The 23,116-nt window shown below is 35.6% G+C and overlaps 3 protein-coding genes across 3 annotated transcripts; 1 reads left to right on the top strand and 2 right to left on the bottom strand.

The window, feature by feature from the left end:
• The first annotated feature begins 8,028 nt into the window (after positions 1 to 8,028).
• Positions 8,029 to 11,241, top strand: LOC104901842 (probable protein phosphatase 2C 27). Its single transcript, XM_010689467.4, has 4 exons — positions 8,029 to 8,492; positions 9,485 to 9,691; positions 9,965 to 10,176; positions 10,435 to 11,241. The coding sequence occupies exons 1-4, from the start codon at positions 8,331 to 8,333 to the stop codon at positions 10,994 to 10,996; spliced, it is 1,143 nt and encodes a 380-aa protein (XP_010687769.2). The 5' UTR covers positions 8,029 to 8,330; the 3' UTR covers positions 10,997 to 11,241.
• A 1,261-nt stretch (positions 11,242 to 12,502) lies between these two features.
• On the bottom strand, positions 12,503 to 14,617 carry LOC104901841 (putative glycerol-3-phosphate transporter 5). The gene is made up of 2 exons (XM_010689466.4): positions 13,491 to 14,617; positions 12,503 to 13,391 (listed from the first exon to the last, which is right to left on the bottom strand). Exons 1-2 carry the CDS (start codon positions 14,464 to 14,466, stop codon positions 12,856 to 12,858), a joined length of 1,512 nt encoding a protein of 503 aa, XP_010687768.2. The 5' UTR covers positions 14,467 to 14,617; the 3' UTR covers positions 12,503 to 12,855.
• Positions 14,618 to 16,883: 2,266 nt separating this feature from the next.
• Positions 16,884 to 22,876, bottom strand: LOC104901840 (hypothetical protein). The gene is made up of 8 exons (XM_010689465.4): positions 22,564 to 22,876; positions 22,348 to 22,460; positions 20,914 to 22,006; positions 20,640 to 20,731; positions 20,226 to 20,300; positions 20,075 to 20,136; positions 18,051 to 18,120; positions 16,884 to 17,943 (listed from the first exon to the last, which is right to left on the bottom strand). Exons 1-8 carry the CDS (start codon positions 22,697 to 22,699, stop codon positions 17,179 to 17,181), a joined length of 2,406 nt encoding a protein of 801 aa, XP_010687767.2. The 5' UTR covers positions 22,700 to 22,876; the 3' UTR covers positions 16,884 to 17,178.
• Between the last annotated feature and the right edge of the window lie 240 nt (positions 22,877 to 23,116).

The raw sequence follows: 23,116 nt of genomic DNA, 5'->3' as shown, positions 1-23,116 counted from the left end.
AAAAATTTAGCGTCCGATTTTTCCATTTAGCGTCTGATTTTCAGACCCTAATTAGCGTCCGATTTTTCAGACGCTAATTAGCATCTGAAATGACGGATGCTAATTAGCGTCTGAAAATCAGACGCTAAATGGACAAAATCGGACGCTAAATGTCCAGTACAATCAGCGCTAAATGTCCTTTTGAGTCACTAGTTTCATTTTCTCTTAATAATGTGAACACAAAATGAAAATAAAAAAAATTGGAATTGAAACATGAAATTGAAACATAAATGGAAGTACTTCTTATTAATTATTATGGTAAATGCAACATATTTTACATCCCTCAGTAATATCTAGAATAAAATTACTTGAACTAAAATGTTAAATAAAAAGATTACATCAACTACAATATGAAACAAAACCAATCTCTTCTCATATGGAAGACAGTATTTCAAAATACTTCTATTCACTTATTCAAAAAAAAAAAAATTACATCTATTCAACTAATATTTGGATTCAATCTCTTCAAATAATCCTTGAACACATCTGATCTGCAACCACCAAGATCTGCAACCATAGAATTAAAACAACAAAACATTAACACCAAAATTTAACCCAAGCATAATTACATGAGATTAACCAAATTAACAAGAAAAATAACCAAAGATCAACTGAAAAATTAATAAAATCCGAACCCCATAACCCACAAACCCGAAACTCATAATAAAAAATCAGAATGACAAAAAATAATTACGAAAAATCAAAACAGAAAATAATTTTTTTTAAAAAAAAAACAGAAAACGAAATTAAAATTAAAAAACGAAATTAAAAAACCACAAAACCCAAATTTTTTTTTTTAAAAAAATCAAACTGAAATATATACAAATACTTTATAGGGGAAGATGGAATTTTTTTTAGAAAAAAAAGGACAAAGATGTTCATAAAAAAACATAGATCTACCACAATAACAATACTAACCCCCGAAAAACAAAAAAAATATCGAAAAATATAAAAAAAAACATTTTAAATAAAAACCCAGAAAACACACCCACCCCACGAACCAAAAAACCAGAAAACCCACCGGATCTTCGATGCTGAGCGGAGTTCTTCGATGAACGCGACGAATACTTTCGGCGGCGACAAATAGTTTCAATGACGCGACAAAAACGATGGATCGTGCGGAGTTGCTTGATGGTTTGTGGGCGGTTGAGGCTTTGTTCGCATGGTGGTTAGATCCGAAGAGGGGATTTAGGGTCGGAAGAGGAGAGAGAGGGGAGGGAGGGCCGCGTAAGTGAGAGAGAGAGAGAATGAGAGTTTGACAGGTGAAAGAGGGATTTAGGGTTTGAGGGAGTTATTATATGAGGAGAATGAAAGCAAAGGCCGGGCTGCCACGTACGTGTTTGAACGGGTATTTGGTCGATTTAATTTTAATATGGATTATAATTAGCGTCCGCATTTTCGGACGCTAATTAATCAAACACGGACGCTAATTACCGTCCGGTTAAAAATCGGACGCTAATTTTTGATAAACGGACGGTAATTTGCGTCCGCTCCAAAGACGGACGCTAATTTTAGAAAAACGGACGCTAATTTGCGTCTGATTGTCATCCGACGGTAATGTTGAATTTACCGTCCGCTTACGGTGCCGGACGGTAAATTCAGACGCTAAAAGCGCGGATTCTTGTTGTATCGTCTTAGTGAATATCTCTTGAAAGAAGGATTCAAAAATAATCAAATCAATCCCTGTATTTTCATCAAGCGATCCAAATCAGGATTCATTATCATTGTTGTCTATGTCGATGATTTGAATATTATTGGAACTCCTAGAGAACTCGAAGTGATTGCAAAGTACGTGATGAAAAAAATGAGATGAAAGATCTCGGGAGGACAAAAATTTGCCTTGGCTTTCAAATGGAACATTTAAGAAATGAGATTTTAGTCCATCAATCAAACTATACAGAAAAAATTTTGAAATGTTTTTTAATGGACAAAGGCCACCCAATAAGTTCTCCAATGATAGTGGGTTCCCTGGATGTGAAAGATGATCCATTCGGACCACGAGAAGTAAACGAAGAAATTCTTGGTCCTGAAGTACCATATGTAAATGCGATTGGTGCCTTAGTCTACTTGGCTAACAATACTCGACCTGACATAGCTTTTTCAGTAAACTTGTTAGCTAGATACAACAATACATCAACAAAGAGACATTGAAATGGAGTCAGATACTTATTACGTAATCTTCGAGGAACACAAGACCTTGGATTATTCTATCAGTCGAAACCAAATGCAACACTTATTGGTTATGCAGATGTTGGGTACCTATCACACACAAGAGGCTAAGTCTCAATCCGGAAATCTGTTCACTTACGGAGGTACCACAATATCTTGGAAATCAAATAGGCAGACTTTGAAGACCACATCTTTAAATCATGCAGAACTAATTGCTCTTTATAAAGCTAGAAGAGAATATCCAAGAAGAATGTGGAATGGAAACAATAACAACAAATCCAACTATCATCTACGAAGACAGTACTGCATGTATCACCCAAGTAAGCGAAGGGTACATCAAAGGAGATAGAACTAAACATTTATCACCAAAACTCTTCTTCACTCATGAACTCCAAAAGGAAGGGACGATAAACATCCTACAAATTCAATCATGTGAGAATCTTGCAGATTTATTCACCAAATCCCTCCCGACAAAAAAATTTGAAGAATGAGTCCGAAAAATTGGAATGCGTTATCTTCGTGATATTGCTAGACTCAGGGGGAGTATATGCGTTGCACTCTTTTTGCCTTCGATCAGATTTTTATCCCACCGGGTTTTTCCTGACAAGGTTTTTAATGAGGCAATTAATTTTAAGCATATAAGGATATATAATAGGTGTACTCTTTTTCCTAGTTATGGATTTTTCTCACAAGGTTCTTAATTAGACAATGTCTATTATGAATTATCGGTGGATATTCAAGGGGGAGTGTTGAAATAACAGTGGAATTGTAAATTCCACTATTCAGCTACAGTGAAGTCCACCGAAATGAACTTTCACCTGACATGCAGTTAATGCATGTTAGAAAAGTTTTCCCCGAGTCGCTACAATTGTTGAATTTACGTAGATATATATTGAAAATTTTGCTTATAAATACAACCATTATAAGAAGTGATTTGCTCATTTATATATATAAAAATATCCTACTGATACATTCCTCTCAATATCTTCACTCCATTATATATTTCTCACAACAAGGATATCAATATTGAAGTTCATATGTGTGGGTGGTTGGGTGAATAATGCACAAGCAATTTGGGGTAAAGCTCGATTTTGGTGATGACACTAGCTTTTGCATGTTTTGCCATCGAGGGAAAGATGATCTCCAAAGTTTATAAAGCTGTGTTGGGCATTGGGGAAAGAGAGCATGGGCACAAACGAGGGGCCAAGAAAAAAGAACGAAGGGGATGTGAAAATTGACGACGTTGGACATGCTTCCACCACAATACCACATGCGCAATTTGTCTTTGTTTTTTCGGATTAGCTTCAGCCACTTCACTTCAATTGGATGGACCTCAATTTCAACATTTGTGGCGCTTCATTAATTATTTTGGGCCATCAAGTAGTACTTCATTTTTTATTTTTTTATGGAAAGTCGTTCAGGAAGTGCAAAATGACTACATGCCCTTTGTAGTTTATTAACTATTCCATCCGTTTCATTTTAATTTGATATTTTACACTGTTCACAAATTTTAATTTGATCACCATTTGTATTTTATACGTGGATGAAAATATAGTCATGCAGAATCTTGTTAGAAACATCATAACATGTATTTTATTAATATGTACTTTTTATAATTTTTACAAAACAAAACTAAAGATATATATCCTCAAAGTTTTGTATTGACATGCGTGAAAAGTGTAAGTGTGTAGATTAAAATGAAACAGAGGGAGTAGTATTTAGGTCCGGTCAGTTATCCGCGTAATGACAGAATTTATTCATTAATATTTTACTTAAAATTGATAATACTAAATATGATTTGGTTTAGTGGTTAAGACTTTAATATATGAGTTTGAAGTCATAATATCAAATATTATACAAAACATTTTCTAATTTTTTTAATGTATGTGAATTATATGGATTAAAAAATCCTAATAAAGAGTACCACGTGACACCGTTTCTTTTTTGAAATTGTCTTTTAATATATTTGTATAGTTTACTGGACTACTCCATTAAAAAGTAGAAGTATTAAGATAATTTTGAAGATATACCAATGATCTAATATGATGGCGTGATATATCTATTTTTTTTTTTTGATAATTCGACATTTCATTAATTCAAAAAAAGAGGAGAGTACCCTCTATCAAGAAATCAGCAGGTATTTCCTTTAAAAAGGGAAACTTTTATAGTACTAGGTACACCCGATTTAGAGGAAGGCACACTACCTCTGCAATATACATCCCTAATCAGCTATTTATAAGTTGAGATATATCTATTTATTTACGTAAGTTGAGATGTTATTGAGTTTAGACTCCGAAAGAAGGCGATATCAAGAAGCTAAATTTAAAAGTATAGATTGTACAGAATGAATAGCCAGGGGAGACCTCGAAAGTTTGAAATTACATGTAAATTGTCTCTAACGAGACTCGAGCAGTCTATTTGTTTTACTTATTTGGAATTGGTTTAGTAGATATGATTGAAGTTTTACGTGATTCTATCATCATAAATGAAATTATTATATGGAAGGAAGTTGACTTGAGATTTCTAAAGGCATTGGATTAAACATTATTCTTTAAGGGTGAGAAGCAAGACCCTAAGTAAAACTTCATCCCTTATGGTTTCTTTGATTAGTGTTTTTAGGCCATACATTTGGATTTTTTTTTTTTGACATCGAAGAAATTGTGCACTAATGAAAACCGAAATTACATCCTAATGCTAAAAACAACCAAATGAACATAAAAAACTAAATTAAGCGAAACTCGTTCTTACACAACAATTGCAAAAACATAAATAACATAAACTAAAATAAAACTGCTCGATCTAGTGGATGACGCTTTTTCTGGTGGATGACGATCGCCAGAATCCGGATAAAAGGAGTAGGAGGAGAGAGGTGATTTCACGAGCGGGGTAACTAGGTACTAGCGAGATTATGAACTCGCAACAAGACCAATGCCAGTGACCTTCTATCACCTGGAATTCGATGGTCGAGTTTGTTGAAAGAGTCACATTCTTGTGTGACTTAATACCCTTTTGGAAGGGTAATGCAGGCTTCTCCGTTGAGGAGAAGCTCAAATAAGTTGACGCACTGTAACCCCAATTGATAAATCGGACGGTTCTTTTAACATTTGGAATTAAGGGGTCAAAGGTAATTGAACATATATCCCTAACTCCTCACTAATCCTAACTTGGTAAAATTTGAATTACATATCTCTAAGTTTTCGCCAAGTGAATCAAGTCTTTTTTGGTATTGTCTCCGTTTTCTTTTATTCTTCCTCTTTGAAATCTTTATATGAGGAAATCGGTCAAAGTAGGAAAAACATTCGGAAACGGAGGGAATATTAGATTTAACATTAATTTATTACAACCTCTATACATGATACTTTTTTTAAGACATATATTTCAAAAGTTCATACAAAATTAATTTATAGTTCACATAATTAGCCTATTTAAATTAATGTTATGAAAACTTTGAGCTCAATTGCTCAAAACATATTTCATCTTTAAAATTACATTACATTAATGTAAATTTTCTTTAAATTCACCGTCAAATGTCAATTAGAGTTAAGAAGTCACGCTTTCCTCATGGCTTATTAATGCTACTATTTTCGGGAAAAAAAAACTAATGCTACTATGTTTTCGAAAACCAACTAAATTGACTAATCAAACCAACTACTTGAACACGTTTTCTAATTTCTTATAGGTGCTTCAACATTTTGTATTAAGACAATAATTGTTGATCATCTCCATCCTAACTTCATGCAATTTTTTAAGAACATCTGACTTAGTGCCTAAAATGTGGATATTGGCATGAAATTAGGTGTGAAACGCATCCAAATTATGTAAAGATCGAAGAAGTTCCTTGACCATCTAAAATAATAGAACAAAATCATGCTACCTAGTGCCTATCTAATAATAATAAATCGAGTTTGTTTTGTAAGAAATCGCTAATTTTTTAATTAAAATTAGGTAATGGTAAGTTCAATATTAAAAAAAAAGCCCTATAATGACTAGTTTAATTTTTTCAATAACTAGTTTAATTTTTTCAATAACTAGTTTAATTTCTTTCGGTGACTAACTTAATCCATTTAGTAATTAGGCCTACTTTTATATTAAAAGTAAACCGTATCTTTTAATAATTTTTGTAATAAATAAATAAAAACAGAAGAAAATCAAAAGGAAAGTGACTGGCAGTTTTATTATATCAACTATTCAAGTTGAGCATTTTCAATGGACAACTAATGACGGGTGAGTGACCGACAAACAACCACATAAAAAATACTACTACTAGTCTACTATATGACCTCTCATTTTTACAATATAAGTCGTGTAAAATTATAATCCATTAACTATGGTCTATGGAGATTTTCATGATAAGAAATCTCAACTGTCTAATAGGACGTTTGCTTTAACATATTATGATTTATGACTCTCAACAGATCATATATGATATATCCATGCTTCAATTTACAACTATCAATCAATCAAGTATTGGTTAATTTCATTATCACACAATGTTATTTAAAAGGAATATTGGTAAAAAAAAACCCTTTTAAATGTTCAATTTTGCAAGAAAAAACATTTTAAAATATTATTTGCGAAAAAAACCACAAACTTAATTTTTTTTCAAGATGAAACCTATTTCCATTTTTCGGTCTGGTTTTTGAGATGCATAGGGGTGGTGTTGCAGTTACTGGAAATAGAGGGTTAAAGAAAGATAGAAGGGTCAGCGCCGGAATTGAGAAAAAACACACCGAAAAATGGGAATATGTTTCTTCTTGCAAGAAAAATTAAGTTTGTGGTTTCTTTTTGCAAAGAACAATTTATAAGGTTTATTTTCGCAAAATTGAACCTTTAAAAGTTTTTTTAGGCAAATTTTCCTATTTAAAACAACTTTTTTTTGTCATCAACTACTTTGCATGAGACTTTACAAAATTATCATTATTAACTTTTGTTACTGTATTTAATATGTAACTGGAGATATTGATATATACAACCAAAAATGTGTACATAGAGCACTATTTATTAAAAAGAGTTTGAATATAAAGAATAGTGATTGAACGATAAAAGCATCGTATTCTATGAAAATTTAAATACTGGTCACTTAAACTTTTTAGATGGTATCTTACACATTTTTTTTTTCTCTAAACATATATTGACATAAAATTATTTTTTTTTTTTTTACAAAATCATATCTTGACTCTTGATACTAATAGAATTGTTATTAATATAATTGTTATATAAAAATAAGGATAATAAATTGTCTAATAGTGAAACACACTCATTATATACACGAAGGTACATATATTAAGCGAAATATATCACACAAGCTAGTACAAGGGCTAAGGCCTTGTTCTTTTTTGTATAGTTTCAGTTCAGTTCCGTTTAGCTATTTTCCCCTAACAATTTTACTTCAATTCAACTCAAGTCACATCAATTTAGTTAAGTTGATTTCAGTTTAGCCATAGGACCTAAGCAAGGTGTACGTGTATATGCTCGAGTAAGAAGATTGCATACGAGGCACACATATCCCACATGCATGCATGCTAACATTTTTGTGAAGCACGTGGTGCCTAAATATATCTTTTCTAAGCACGTATTTATAATATGGTAAGAAGAATGGTCCTGTTAAATTTAATGAAATTTAAAAGAATGTCTCTGTTCCATCCACCACGATCCTACTTTAGTAGAATTTGAACTAATGACCTACTGACCTTTGCCTAAAATCACAATATATGTTTTTCTAAAGTAAAACATTTAGGACCTTAAATAGCTGTTTCCAGCCACCAAAATCCAAATACCCTCAAGAGAAAACTAGAAAATTTACCGCTAATTCTCCTGTGAATTGTGATGATCACAAACAACTTACTTACCTACCTAACTCTGTGAAAGTTGACAGCAACTCTCCAATTTGTTTCTCCTTTTTCCTGGAAAAAGAAATCTCCCATTATATGCTAAAGAATCTTCTCTATCTCCTCTGAGCTACCCAATTGTAAATTCTCTTCATATTCTTTCTCTCTCCTCCCTCTTTTCTGGGTAACTCTTCTGCAAGTGATCTAGGTCCGTTGCTTTTCGCATCACCCACAACACAAATCTCACACAACTTGCAAGGAGCAGCTGTACCCATAAACTATTTCTATTTTTCTATGCTTTCTTTTTTCTGTTTTCTATATATAATGTGTGTGCAAGACTTGGAGTCAACTGATGAACAATTGCAGCATAAAAGTTCAAATCTTTCTGATAATTCAAACAATTTCTTGAATGCCCAGATGGAGGATTCCATTACTCACAACTCCACTTCTTCTCCTGTGAGAATCCAATTTTTCTCTCTTTTTTTCTTTGTTGAATGTTGGATTACTTGTTCATTTTTTTTTTTTTTGGAAATATGATATAATATGATATTTGTGATTGTTTTCTTTGTTAGATAAGTTGCATTGTTGATATGGGTGCTTTTGAATTTAGTTAAATTAATTGAAAGTTTGCTTCTTTATTAAGGTAAGTATCAATAATTGGTGGGTCTAAATTTCTCCTTTTTTTTTCCCTTTATGGAAACTCACTGGATTGGTATGTTTTGTTGAATGTTTGCTGTTAATCTGAGTGTTTGCTACACATTTTCAAGTTTTTTAAAGCTTGATTTCAACTGGGTAATTGTAGATTAATTTGTTCAGTTTATGGTCCTGAACTTCTGGATCTAGTTTGAGCATTTGTGACCAACTTCTTATTGTTGGTAGAAATAATTAAACTGGGTGTTTAATTGCTCATTGCTTGCAGAGGCTGTTTGAGCTCAGTGTTACTCTGAAATGTGATGATCATAGTGATTTTTTTATTTCTAGGATTTCGAATTGAGCTACTTATGCAGTTTGTAGTTTCATGATATCAGTTAAGAATTTGTATGATGTAGTCCTTGTTGATTGAATGGCCATGGTAGGTATTTGTATTTGTTTTCACTGACCATTGTTGGCAATTTGGTATTTGTCAGAAAGAACACAAATTTGGTATGTAGCCTCACTCCTAAATTGTCCGAGCTCTTAGAGACAATGTTTCTGAGATATGGTATAATTAGTTTGGTATAGAAATCTAATCCTGTGTTCTTTCTTTCAACAACAAAAACATGGATATGATACCCTGTAGATAAGATAACTGTATGCTTTTAGATCACTTATGTGTATGTTTGCTATTGGTGTTTATTTTACACATGTCTTCGAGGGGAAGGGAATGCAATGGTGGTTCTTGTAACTTCTGTCCTGCAATGAAGGTCTCATTGATGTTTAACTGTTATTTTTGTAATTTTCTCTTCCAGCTAGAAAGCATTTGTGAAGAAACAACAATAGCCGTTTTAGATGAGAATCCAAATTTGTCATCTGACTTCCTTCCTGTCCTCCGATCGGGAGAGTGGTCTGATATTGGAGGACGTGATTACATGGAAGATACGCATGTATGTATACCAGATTTAGCCAAGAATATGGGCTGCGAGATAGTTGATGAAGAAGCTGTATCTTTCTATGGGGTAAGTTCCCTAGTTAATCTTTTTATGCACATTTAACAAAGTTGTTAGGGTGTGTTCTACTCAACTAATTTTGACTTCTCTGGACTTATTGGAACTTATATTTTTAGCTTATTGGAACTTATCCTTTTTTTTCTAAAGCAAGTCAAGAATAAGTTGAATGAAACGTTAACTTAGAGTTGAAATGGTGTGTAGAAATTTTATTTTATTATGGGTGTGTATTGTTGCACTTTGTATTTGTTATCTAGTACTGTAACGCGACAGTTCCATGGACAGGTCTTCGATGGTCATGGAGGAAAAGCTGCTGCACAATTTGTCCGTGACCATCTCCCAAGAGTCATAGTTGAAGATGCCGATTTCCCTCTACAGCTTGAGAAAGTGATCACTAGATCATTCATTAAGACTGATGCTGCATTTGCTAAGTCGTGCCCTGTTGGGTCTTCCCTATCTTCTGGCACTACTGCCCTTACTGCAATGATCTTTGGGAGGTAGGTCACATACTTTTTGTATCTCAGTTTTGCATTTATGTATTAAGTTACTTGTTTCATCTGAGCCTCGAGATATGCTTCTAGATGTACTTTTCCGTACCCAATTTTCTGTTACTACATAGGGGAAAAATTTCAATCTCCATATTAATGCTTGGCAATTCATGCTCTTAGCCAAACTTCATACTTGATGGGATTTATATTAAGCTGTAAATGTGCTTGTCTCAATTGTTGTGTTGAATAATGTGACATTTTGGTCAGATCTTTACTTGTAGCAAATGCTGGAGATACCCGAGCCGTTCTTTCTCGACGTGGAGTAGCTTTGGAGATGTCTCAAGATCACAGGCCTTGCTCTGTAGATGAAAGGATGAGGGTAGAATCATTGGGAGGATATGTTGAAGACGGGTATCTAAACGGGCAATTAGGCGTAACACGTGCTCTCGGAAATTGGCATCTTGAAGGGATGAAGCACGTTGATAGAATGGGTGGGCCTTTAAGTGCTGAGCCCGAACTTAAACTTGTGACATTGACCAAAGAAGACGAGTTTTTGATCATTGGATGTGATGGGATATGGGATGTTTTCAGCAACCATAATGCGGTGGATTTCGTTCGAAGGCGGCTTCAAAGACATAATGATGTGAAGTTGTGCTGCAAGGAAGTAGTAGAGGAAGCGATAAAGCGGGGTGCTATGGATAATCTAACAGTTGTCATTGTAAGCTTTCATTTGGATCCACCTCCAGCAATTGTGCCACAGAGGATGAGGGTCAGAAGAAGCATTTCTGCTGAAGGACTTCAGAACCTTAGAAATCTACTGGAAAGTTAGAAGAACTAATGTTACTATAGAGAAATAATCAGCATAAATATTTGACTGATTTATTGAGCCTGCTCCCAGCTTTTTATTCTTTTAGTAATGTCTGTACATAATTATTCTTGAAGGAGAGTTAGCAATATATACCTGAACAGTGGTATTCTGTATGTTGGCTCATACTCCTTCCATTTGAGAACTAATAGTCACATCACATATGAAGTACAATTTTTCTGAAATAGTAATGATTATTTATGAGTGAATGTCCTAAAATGTCATTTTATGGCTTTACATTGTGAATTATCGATCAACTACTGTCTACTATGATGAAGCCTTATGGTAAAGGCATGTCATATATGACTAATTGTTATTGGACTGATAGAGTTATCTTAATTCTTAAGGGCTAGCTTTTACTGTCTGAATAATTCCATGTCTCATAACTTGCAGTTCACATATTGCATTTGGCTTCTCTTGGCCAACCTTCTCTTATCAGATCAATACCATACTCCGACACCAAAACCAGGAAGAACACGTTTTTCCCCCAACTGCTAAAATTATGTTGACACTGCGATTCGCAGCCTGAACTCATCCATCCCAACTTCTACCAAGCATGAAACAACGTTCAGATATGCGTCATAAGAATCATTAACGTGCCTATCGTCCTAAATGGCACAATAATCTGTTAAACTCAGCAACTTCGAGGGTTTGTAGGAGAAAGATATTATTTTGCCCAACGGATGGTTATATAGGCCTGAACAAACCAAAGATCCCTCTTTGTTTCCTCCCATATTCTACCACCCTTGGTTAATAGTGTTCCAATAATATGCTATAGCCTAGTTTTGATTTGTCAACCTAGACAACTTGAGGTTGAGGACTTTTAAAGGTTTCAAGAGAACCTGAAACCAGCCGTCCAAATTTGACGAAATTGCTATGATATATTGATATGCATCAGAAGCTTAAATTTTACTAGTTCCTAAGAATTGCTTGCTAAAAGTTCTTTGCTCCATGCCAGCAAGCCCCCACCTGCCTGTGTTTTGTGTGGACTACCACAAACTTGATTTCAGCAGCCATAGGTGTATCACCTTCTGGAAAAAGATCAGCTAGCTAATGTTTCTTGGACTTGGGTGCTTGTGTTAGATTCGGGTATAATTGGACGTGTCCAACCCAGAAAAATTTCCATGATTTTGGCTCAAAAGTGTGTATTGAAGTGTCTGCATCCATGTCTGTATGTTGAGGATCCGATATGGAAACTTGGGATGAAATGAAGAATCCAAGTTACATACATGTCATTGACCACAAAATAAACAATGTTTTTCTTTTGAGCACACTTTTTAAGTTTCTTCCGAGCACAATAAAATTTCAAAGCTTCAGAGATGCATCTCCAATGTAGCAACATACAGGGGAGTGCATACTTTATGATTTTTCATAAATTGCTAAAGTTTCACTATAATCAAGAGATAACTTTATAATGCCTACAGAGACATGTCAATTCATTTGTTCAAAGATGGACAAGAAATTGAGAGCTGAAAAACGATTGTAATGTAACTCGAAGTCTATTAACAAGTATGCTTCAAAGAATGATACAGACTACACTTCTAGAGATTCTAGGGTATAAAGCTATTTTTACACGACTTAAGCTATCTTCATGTATTACCCTCTGGAATAAGATCTGTGTGAAAAGAGATAAATAATGTACATACCTCTTTGCAGCATGAAATCTGCAATACTATGAAATGACAATATTGATGTATATTTGTTGGTTATCTGATGCAATCATGGATTGTTAAAAAATAGAGCTCCATGTCTGTTGATCTGATTTGCTCTGAGAGTCACCTTGCTCGCAATATATTATGGGAAAGCTATCTGCTATACATTTATTAATGAGCTGTTCCGTTCATTTGGATTCTAGATTTCCTCTCTGTTATCTCCGACTTCACAACAGGAATCAAGGACAATGCTGCTATGAAGATTGAAGCAATGAGCATTGCAAACACAGTATTCCAGCCACTGGTGGAAATATAACCAACTAAAAGAGGACCAATAGCTGCTCCAATAGAACCAGTTCCATCAATTATTGCTGTGACTGTAGCCAATGCGCGAGAATTTCCTCTAATTGCAGTCTGTGTCCCAAGATCAGCAGCCACAGCTGTTGTTATGAGAGCATATGGTCCATTGACTAGTGACCCCGAAAGAAACATCAAAATGTTATTGGTGAACATCGAAGTACTCCCATAAACACGGTAGAGAACAAGAGAAGGAACTGATAGCAGGAGGAATGAAACAGAAGTAATCGCCCGAGCCTCAAGTTTATCAGAAATCAAACCGGCCAAAACACCTCCAAGAACACCACCAAAATCAAATATGGTTGACAGCATTCCAGCAGTTTCATGAGACAAGTGCACACCAGCAACAGCTTCAATTCCATTACAACAACCCATGTCAAAATCGAACATTCCCATAATCTAAACTAATAAACCAAGACTAGAAACTCCAAAATCAAGTGCATTATTACCTGTGTGCCTTATATAGAATGGCAACCAATAAAGAAACGTGTAGGCCACAAGCTTGGAAAAGAACAGACAGATTGCAAAAGATGCAACCCCAGGCAGTTTCCAAGCTTCTATAAACCCAATTGCATTCGTCGAATCCATTCCCTCCTGTTCAAGAGGCTTAACTTCTTCCAAAGATTTAGAATCCTTGGACTCATTAAGAAGACCCAAACGTTCAACTTCCCCATGATCATAACCCTCAATCGAGTTCAACTCGATTTCGCTTGGAATTTTCAAGCCAATGAGCTCAGGACTCACAACAAGAAACAAATACACAATAATCCCAATCAAGAACAGAAAAAATCCAGGCCAAAAGAAAGACCAACCCCACCCATATTTCAGCATAGAAGATGCAACAACAGAACCCATGATATTCCCAATAGAAGTATGAGAAGTCCAAACACCCATAATCAAACCTCTCTTAGATTTACCAAACCAATTACCCACAACAGCAATCACAGAAGGCCACCCAGTAGACTGAAAAACACCACAAAAAATCTGAACAAGAACAAAATATAAGAAACTATGAATACTAAACCAATACCCACATCCAAAAGCAACAGTAAAAACAGCACTTAGTAACATCCCAGATGAGAGAAATAACCTAAGATCAGTAGTATCAGCAAAATGACCAGAAAAAAACATACCAATTGCATAGGAAGATAAAAAGGCTAGATCAAGCTCACCTAACCGATGAGTTCCTAAAGTGCCATTAAAAGGAGGCCAACCTAAACCCAATTGAGAAAAGGTAGAATCTTGAAGTGGGTTGGTGCCATTTATGGAGATTTCTGGTCCTAGGACTGATTTGACGATGCTAGGGGGTTTGCGAGAAGCGTGGAGAGAGGCGTAAGCGAAGAAGGTGATGGTTAGGATTAGAGTTTGGTGGAAGATGAGATTTTTAGGGAGGAGAGAGGAAAATGGTGGTGATTTTGGTGCCATTTTTAGAGATTTTACGATCTAGGAAGGCAGGGGAAATAGTGATCACCTTCTTTCTCTTGCTGTTGCAATGGAATACTGGTGTCTCAATTCATAAGCAAAGAGAGAAGTGAATTGAAGTAGAGTAACAATAAGAGTTTGCTCAAGCGATAAGCACTTTCATGTTATTAAAGGTATATCTCGAGTTTGAGCCTCGTCGCAAAATTCTTATTGGAAAACTAATCTAAAGCTAGGTATACGATCTAGATCGGACTCGGATGTAGTCGGAACAAAGCTCCGGTAAACCGGTGGACAAAAAAAGAAAAAGATGGAGTAGAGTATTTTAATAATTGTAGTTTTAATATAGGAATTTTGAATTTTCCAAATGGTTGTCCTAATAGTTTATGCAACCAACAAAGCAACAACTCCTTAGTCTATTTTTACTTACTATTCTCTCTATGGACATTATTCACATGAAGATTTTAACTAATCCACAAAGAGTTACAAGGGCAAATTATGTAGACGGAATTTGATATCAGGTTTTGAGCACCATCTCTCAAGACTTTAACCAACTAAACTACTTGACACACACAGTTTAGTTTTGAATATGCATGAAAAAATAGAGTCATATGGACAATGGCGGAACGAGGAATTTGCGTATGGTTGTTCATGCCACCGTCCTCGACCCCGAACAATATCTTTCACCTTCTCTAACACCAATCATGAAATTTTCAAGTGACCAATTACTAACTTGTTCTCTCTCTATATGTTACTCTAAGGGAACACTACAAGAGAGGAGGTGAATTGTAATGGGAGTTTCTACTCAAAAAATTTAACCTAGCTAGTTTGCGGAATTTGAAACTTTAAAAGCAATAGGAACTTAAAGTATGCAAGAGAGATTTAGTAAGGAAACTCTTTATCGCAATATAAGGAGAAAAACCTCGACCCACTAGGGATTTTCCAACTCTTTTACTATAATAAAGGAACTTGTAGTCACAATCTATTAGACTCCAAGACTCAAGTTCCGCTAGAAACTCAACCACCCCATAGTGATTACCCTATCATTGTACTCCTCACTCTCTCAAGTACAGGTTTTCACTCAAAGTCTCACAAGAGTTACCACAACTCTTTTTCCTTATTACAACTCCGTAGAAAGAATCTAGTGTTTATAATATTAAGAAACGGACTAGGAACTCGAAATTGACAAGAGAAGAATGCAAAATGCCAGTTGTATCTTCAAAGAAAACATTCATCTCTATTTATAGAGAAGGACCAAGGACCGTGATCAAGCTTCCTCCAAGAATCCCTCTACTAACTGACTTCAGGAGTAATTTTTAGGCTAGGTCATTAGTTGGTTGAGATTACTCGAGGAGCACCTACCCATAATCCCACCAAGAGTACACAAACTCGTAAAATGTTGTTACTTAAATTGACATAAACTATAACAGTGATATGTTTGATCTGCTTATGAGCTCTTCGTAGATAAGGAGTAATGCGACTTTGCTAAATCTGAAATATTGCATGAACAATTATCAGTAAAGAAAATTGGGATCGTGAAGACGGTCTTTGATCAACAATATATGTCGAAAAGTGTCCGGATTTTCGTATCTAAGGGGGAGAAAGTTGAAGAGGAAGAAGAAAACTCAATTTAGAAATTCTAGGTCGTCATGAATAATTGAGAAAATTAATAAATTTGATTGTTGTAGGTTGCTTAAACCTTGTTTTTTGCCGCGGTGGAGTAGATTTCGTTATTATATATATGTAATTAATGGCTAAACTTTTGTGCTAAGAGTAATTATAGATGAGAAAGAAACCTCCGCTTCGCAATAGTGAAGATGACCAAGAGTGAGGATGCATTCGCTTGAACATATAGGTCATTACCTAAGATCAGTTTGGTCATGACCTAACTGACATTTGATGTAATGTAAGGACATCACATAAGCAATACTTGGTCATTATCTAACTCCGTAATAACTATTTTGATCAAGTCATCACAAAAAAAGTAAATTTATGAGATTTTTTTGTAATTGTAAAGGTCCATTAGTTTTCATAAATAAAGATCCGTGAAAGGATACGAAGATTATCATAATATATTTATATTGAAATTTATATATCCAATTTGAATGATCTCAAGTTTTAAAACATAACCTAAATACATTAACTAACATTTCTTATTGGATGATGATGGAGAAAAGCCCTCGAATTTCAAATTTTGAGGTCTAGGGGGACTCATGCACCCATTAGACCAATGGAGTTCATGTATGGTGACATGACCAGCTTAGAAATATCCTAGGACGATCGATGATGGATGGATGAGTTCCCTCATTTGTTCTGCTTAAGTAGCTACATCAGAATTGGAACTCTACCTATGTACTATCAGGAAACCTCTTTACTGCCTGAGCAAATTTATAGTGAATTCATTTTTACAGCAAACCAAAGACTGAAAATGAGAAATATGCACAGTTAGATTTACAACAAACAGCAAATGGTAGCATGTAAAACTTATTCCAAGTACTGTTCCAATTCATCCATTTTACATACCCAACTAGCATTACATTCATGAACCTAATGTTGTTCAGTGTACAATAACTGTCTCAGTTTTTTTTTTTAACCTCATCTTCCGTCATTGAGGTCATCCTACAACCTTGAAGGCAGCAGTTAAATAAAGAGATTATGCAAAGGAAGCATCTATACACAAGTCATTGCAATTTGCACTAAAAATCATACTTATATAACTTATGACCTTTTGTCTTCGGCCCCCAAACCTCTGGCTTTGGGACGTCTGACAGCTACTAATGGGGTAACTATGCCTTGAGAATTTCTTCCCAAACCCGCCCCGTCAACAAACCCCATCCTTGCCATCATCTTGGAGCCAAAACCTTTTGTATGCTTCTCGAAAGCACCAATGTTTGGAGTAGAATTCCTCCCTGATCCACCACTTCTTTTAGCTACTGACATAGTTTCATTAGTGTTTGGAGTAGATTTCCTAACAGATCCACCACTCCTTTTAGCTACTGGTGTAGTTTCATTGCTGCTTTCAACAAATGCCATCCCTAATCCCAGAGATTTAGGTCGTTGAACCGCCTCGATGGGCTGTGAGATTCCCTTACCATCTTTTCCCAAACCGTCGCCTTCCACATATCCCATCTTAGCCATCATCTTTGAACCAAAACCCTTGGTATGAACTTCAAATGAAGCAAATGTTGACGAGGAGTTGTCTATTGCTTTGCTTTCTTGGTTGGAGTTTTCATTTGGTTTAACAGTGCTGACTTGGACGGTCTCTGATTGAATTACGCCACTAGAGACAAATGACACTGGTACATTGTATGCTCCGGGCTTCAACCCGTTCCGTTTAGTTTCCATCTTGCTGCTGCCGCTGCCGCCGCCGCCTTGGTGGTTAGCCAAGTTCTTGGTTGGTTTTCTCCGAACAGGCCCACTCCGAGCACTTTGAGATGTACCAACAATCGGGGAATCAGCATCATCTTTGCTAGATCCAATCAGCTGTGAGTTCAAAGTGCACCAGTCAGAACATTTAACCTTGGGTTGCAGGGATAAGGATAAATTTATAATAAACATTCTGCAGATTGCTGTGAATGTGATGAACCTACCTTTTCCAGACGAATTTGATCACTTGCACATGGCATAGAGGTATGTTGTGTTCGGTTTACAGTTACAAACCTAGTAAAAGGGAAACACGTCTCAAAGCATTAACAAATCAAAGTATATCAAACACATATCAGATGGGCATAGATAAATACGTCGAAAAATCCAAATCAACCCGAGACTGAGTAGTTCACTATACAATCTGGCCTCAAGCTGAACATGATTTTTCAAATACATCCACAAGTCAATCAATTTATAGAGAGGAGCATTTATGAACATTCATCTAAGAGATTGGGAAGTTCCAACAACTCCCCTCCATAAAGAAACATATCATTGATAGAAAATTATCAAAAAGAAAAAGGAACAACAGCCAAGTGTATAGGCTGTATACAACATACTTTTAGCAATACTCCATAGCACAGTACGAAAAAAGCCAATTTGAGTAAAAAGAAATATCTTATGATTATTTTTAAAAAGAGTACTCAACCATGCATCGGAAAAAGTAGCATGTCTATAGTCTATACTAACAGCCCTGCAAGAAACTTAATCAGTGCATGTCGAAAGGAGTGATGCCCAAATCCAGAGCTAACCCCACTTGTAAAGTTTTGCAAAGGTATATCATTAAGGATCTAAATGTTTTATAACTAGAAGTTAAGGAGCTGAAACTGGATGCAAGTGATAACAAATCGTTAAGAAACTGAAATTGGATTCAAGTGATAACATTGTTAAAACAAAAGTAACAAAGTATGGGATATGGCCTTGTAATTCTTCTTAAATGATGTGGCTTAAAATTTCTCCCTCTTCGTCTCACAGCGCTCAATTTGCTTAGTTTCTCTGTAATTTCACTTTAATCCATTGTCTGTAAGTCGGTAACACAAAAGAAAAGATTCCTCCATCCTCTGGTCCAAAACGGCCATCAACATTAACACTTTACCTCCATGCAGCCTACCGTCGTCATTGCCACGGGACCCTCTATTACCAGATCATGATGCAAAATCAGTCTTACAAATTTTAGAAAATCTATCCAAACGAAGAAATGATTATGTATCCCTCAGAAAATGATAATTGAAACTATTTGAAAGATAAATGTTAAAAATATTAACTTAATTACCCAGTCTTACCAACACCACCACCATGATGCCCCGTTCCATACATCTCCCTACTACGGCACCACCACCGTAAGCACTCCAGGACCACCAGCCCATGTGCCACATCATACCCACCAATTACACCAAATCTTGGTTGTCAAATATTGAAGGGCTAAACCCCCACCTCACAACCACTCCATAACAGTTCTTCCTAGCCAACAACTAATTCCCAATTAGATGGATAAATATTATAAAAAAATAATTACTAAAAATGAAATGGAGTGCATAACATCATTCCGGTAAATTCGACAAAGAGGAGCTTGAAATGCCAAGGAGAGAGAAAATAAGTCAGAGGATGGAATGAAAGAGAGAGGAGCAGTCAGCGATCATCAACAAAAGTAGAGAGAGAGAGAGAGAGAGAGAGAGAGAGAGAGGAAAATTTAATGGAGAAGCTAATTAAAGATGAAGGTAAACAGGTAGAACTTGTACAAATTAATATTATAGGTTGATGAATTCATTATTTGGGCTCTTAGTATGATTTGTACAATTTGATCAATTACTAAAAGTTGCTTTTATACTTTGTTGTAGAAATAACAGTCTGTCTAGAAGTCAGATTTCAAGTCCTTTTCAGAATCAATGCATTTCTCTTATTTTTCAAGCATGCAATGGCTGAAAGGTTTTCCATCCAACTTCAGGTCTTTAGCGATGAATTTTGCAATTTGACAATCAATGAGTTTTTGTAAATTTTAGATCCTTAAAAGTAAGTTAACTGCCAAATACAAATTATGTTCCCATGTTAGGCCCAAAAGCTTATAGGCTTGTGATCATTACAGCAGATCATTCACACTACCAAAAGCTTAACAAGCAGCCAGAACTATATAGAATGAACAACAAAACCAGCATATTTCCCAGAATTAAATTAAATCAAATCAGGGCACAACCTTTTCTTGCCAGAACCCAGGCAGCCACTCTTTAAACGATATATTCGAGCCAGTCGTTGCACCTATAAGTACCCAAAGAATAGCCATTGAAATCAAATATCAGACTTGAGAAGATAGGTGGCCAGAACCTAAGCGATGCTGCTCGACGTACCTGAGAACAATCTCGAGTGTGCATGGGAGGGAATGATAGGATATCTTTATTGTTCAAAACCATCTGCTTCAGTTTCTAGAGAAGAAATTATAAACACAATTAACAGGAAAGGTTAACACAAGTCAGTATCACTCTCATGAAAAGCCAAAAATATCAGGAGACATTACAAGCAACAATAATCAAATGAAAATTAACTCATGTAGTTTTATTGAATAGCCCAAAGAATACCTATGCCTCATTCACATGAAACGAAGCACCCATGTTGGTTAACAAGTTTACATTAAAGCCACATTAGTCCCAGTTATGCCTCAATGGTGAGGAAAGGCACCAAAGTTACTAAATATTCTATTAACAAATACCCCTAAAAGATGAGAAACAAAATTAATACACATAATAATAAATAAATTCTATTACCGAATTTATTAGCTCAAGATCAACACCACGACGTAACATCCTCTCCCTACGCCTTGCAGCAATCGACTCTTTACGGTGTTTCTTCTTTTCACCTGGTATATTAGCAATCAGAATAGATATGTGCAAAAGCAACTACACCTCGAATTAGAAACACAGTGAAGAACATGGAAAATTATAAAAAGTTCGAATAGATTCATGGATAACAAACTACAATCATTTTATTAAACAGATAACATATCACAATTCTAAACCATGGTAATAGAGAGAACAATACCTGGAAACCTCCCATACTTTTTATATTTTCGACTGTCAGAAGGCCATGACTGAGGAAACTGAGCAACATGCTTCTTCTTTGCAGAAAGTCGTCTTGGATCCTTAACAAACATTAGATCATCTAAAGCTGAAGAACAAGCAACTTCAGCTGCCTTTGATTTGCTAGACTTAGCTGGAGTCTTCTTCTTTGATAGCTGTTTTTGCTTACCATACTCCCTAGATGCCTCTTGAATAGCAACACTACCTAATTTCTTCAGAGTGCTCCCGTATTCATCGCTGCTGGAATTATCGTCACCTAATTGTTGACCATCAAGATTCTGTGATTGCAACCACTTGGACTTTAAAATTTGACTGCTTCCTCCAATTCCATCCAAGTAATCCTCCATGATGTCATCGTCAATATCAGAATCAAAGTCTGAGCTATCTTCGGAGTCTTCACTCTCAGATGTACCAGATGAGGACCCCTCATCAAATGAGTCATCCTCCTCATTCTCCTCCTCCTCCTCCTCCTCCTCATCATCATCAGAAATATCTTGTGTGTACAATCTCACACCTCCAATTGACACAAATGCAGAATTTTTTTTAGATGGGGTCTTGCCTGAATCTTCATGAAGTGACGCAGAAACATCCTCATCTTCATCTTCATCTTCATCCATAAAGAAATCATCATCACCATCCTCTTCAATTAAATGAGATGAGTAATCATTGCTTGGCTCTTCTCCCTCTTTGTCAACTGTTTCCGACAATAACAATCCAGTAGCTGCACTTCCTGGCTGACCAGAGAATCCCAATCCTCTATGCAACGGTTCTTCTTCTTCTTCTTCATCCACGATTCCCGATGACAACTCTGTAGCACCAGGAGTAGTTTCTGGTTCATCATAGAATCCCAATCCACAGTGAGAACTCTCACCCAATACAAAATCAGAATTATATTCATAACAATATTCCACTTTAGAAGGCAACGCCGATGGTGCTGAGTCCTCGAAAGCAACAATCTTGCTATCCTTCGGGCCTAATAAGATAACTGGCTGCAACCCTATCAAACTGCCATCATCATTCCTTTCCCTAGTCCATTGCTCTGATTGCCCAACATCCTATAATATTAGCAAATATTCTAGCTTAGCAATCAAAAGTATGTCCAACTACCCTCACAATCCAAGCAAACATATAACTATATTAATCTAAATATGTCCATATATGACATCTCCTCCATCCTTAATCGGTTGTCTCAAATGAACAACATTCATAATCTAGAAACTATATTGTCCAAAATACAGGATTACACTCATGATAACATTCAGCTTCAAAATCTACATGGATCAATAAATTTATAAACTTAACACATGATTTTCAAGTATTTAGCTATTAAAGATTACTACAACATCACATAAATATACCATCTTAAAAAAATAAAGTGTTGGTAAAATGATCATACCTTGAAATCAACAGAAGGGTAGTTATAACGAAAAGAATCAGCAGAAGATTTCCTTACACCACCTTTAGAATTCCCATTTCCAGAATTCCCAGATCTCAAGTTACCATTTTTTCCTGCATTTCAGCATTCAATAATTCCAAACAAAAAAAATACAAAAAAAAAAAAAAACCCCATCATTTTTCACAAGAAAAAAAAGAAGAGATTAAAGAGAAAAACCTCGGCGAGAATTAGAAGAACAAGGAGAATCATAACCAGCCAAGATTCCACCTTCAACAAAGAGAGATTGTTGTTGTTGTGATTTAGGCCTTCGAAACTTTGATTTATCAATTGGTTTTTTCTTTCCTCCACCCATCAAAGATTTTGTGATTTTTTTTTCGGGGGGTTGAAGTTTTTTCGGTTTTGATGGTAAATTACGGTTGATATAGAGTGACTCAGTGAGTTGCAACCGAGTTGTGGAGGCGCATAAAAGTGGGAAGATGAAGATGAATTATGGAATTACTTTTACTTGCAATGTAGGCCTTTGTTGAAACTTGGGGTATATTACCTTGAAGCCCAAGTCGGATATCGAATATTCATATTCGTGTCAAAAGACAAGAAAACCATATTAGGATAATTTTAATCGTAGCCCATGTTTGGACTTTGGATTATTGGAATTAGTACAGGACTAGACCCTTGTCATTTCTAATCTTTGGGCCTGCTCTTTATCCTACTTCATGTATTTGACACATTGCTTGAGAATAGTAGTGACTAGTAACCACAAACATGTACT

The sequence above is a fragment of the Beta vulgaris genome, chromosome 8 (assembly GCF_026745355.1).
Source record: "Beta vulgaris subsp. vulgaris cultivar EL10 chromosome 8, EL10.2, whole genome shotgun sequence".
NCBI classification, from domain to species: domain Eukaryota; kingdom Viridiplantae; phylum Streptophyta; class Magnoliopsida; order Caryophyllales; family Amaranthaceae; genus Beta; species Beta vulgaris.
This window is presented reverse-complemented; position numbering and strand designations above follow the sequence as displayed.

Excerpts from the sequence above, each read along its gene's own strand:
- LOC104901842 (XM_010689467.4), top strand. The coding sequence starts at position 8,331 with ATGCTTTCTTTTTTCTGTTTTCTATATATAATGTGTGTGCAAGACTTG. Across the intron at positions 8,493-9,484 it reads ACAACTCCACTTCTTCTCCT|CTAGAAAGCATTTGTGAAGA; the intron begins GTGAGAATCCAA and ends TTTCTCTTCCAG. Across the intron at positions 9,692-9,964 it reads AAGCTGTATCTTTCTATGGG|GTCTTCGATGGTCATGGAGG; the intron begins GTAAGTTCCCTA and ends TTCCATGGACAG.
- LOC104901841 (XM_010689466.4), bottom strand. The coding sequence starts at position 14,466 with ATGGCACCAAAATCACCACCATTTTCCTCTCTCCTCCCTAAAAATCTC. Across the intron at positions 13,392-13,490 it reads ATTCTATATAAGGCACACAG|CTGTTGCTGGTGTGCACTTG; the intron begins GTAATAATGCAC and ends ATGGAATTGAAG.
- LOC104901840 (XM_010689465.4), bottom strand. The coding sequence starts at position 22,699 with ATGGGTGGAGGAAAGAAAAAACCAATTGATAAATCAAAGTTTCGAAGG. Across the intron at positions 22,461-22,563 it reads TTCTTCTAATTCTCGCCGAG|GAAAAAATGGTAACTTGAGA; the intron begins GTTTTTCTCTTT and ends GCTGAAATGCAG. Across the intron at positions 20,301-20,639 it reads ATCTTGAGCTAATAAATTCG|AAACTGAAGCAGATGGTTTT; the intron begins GTAATAGAATTT and ends TTTCTTCTCTAG.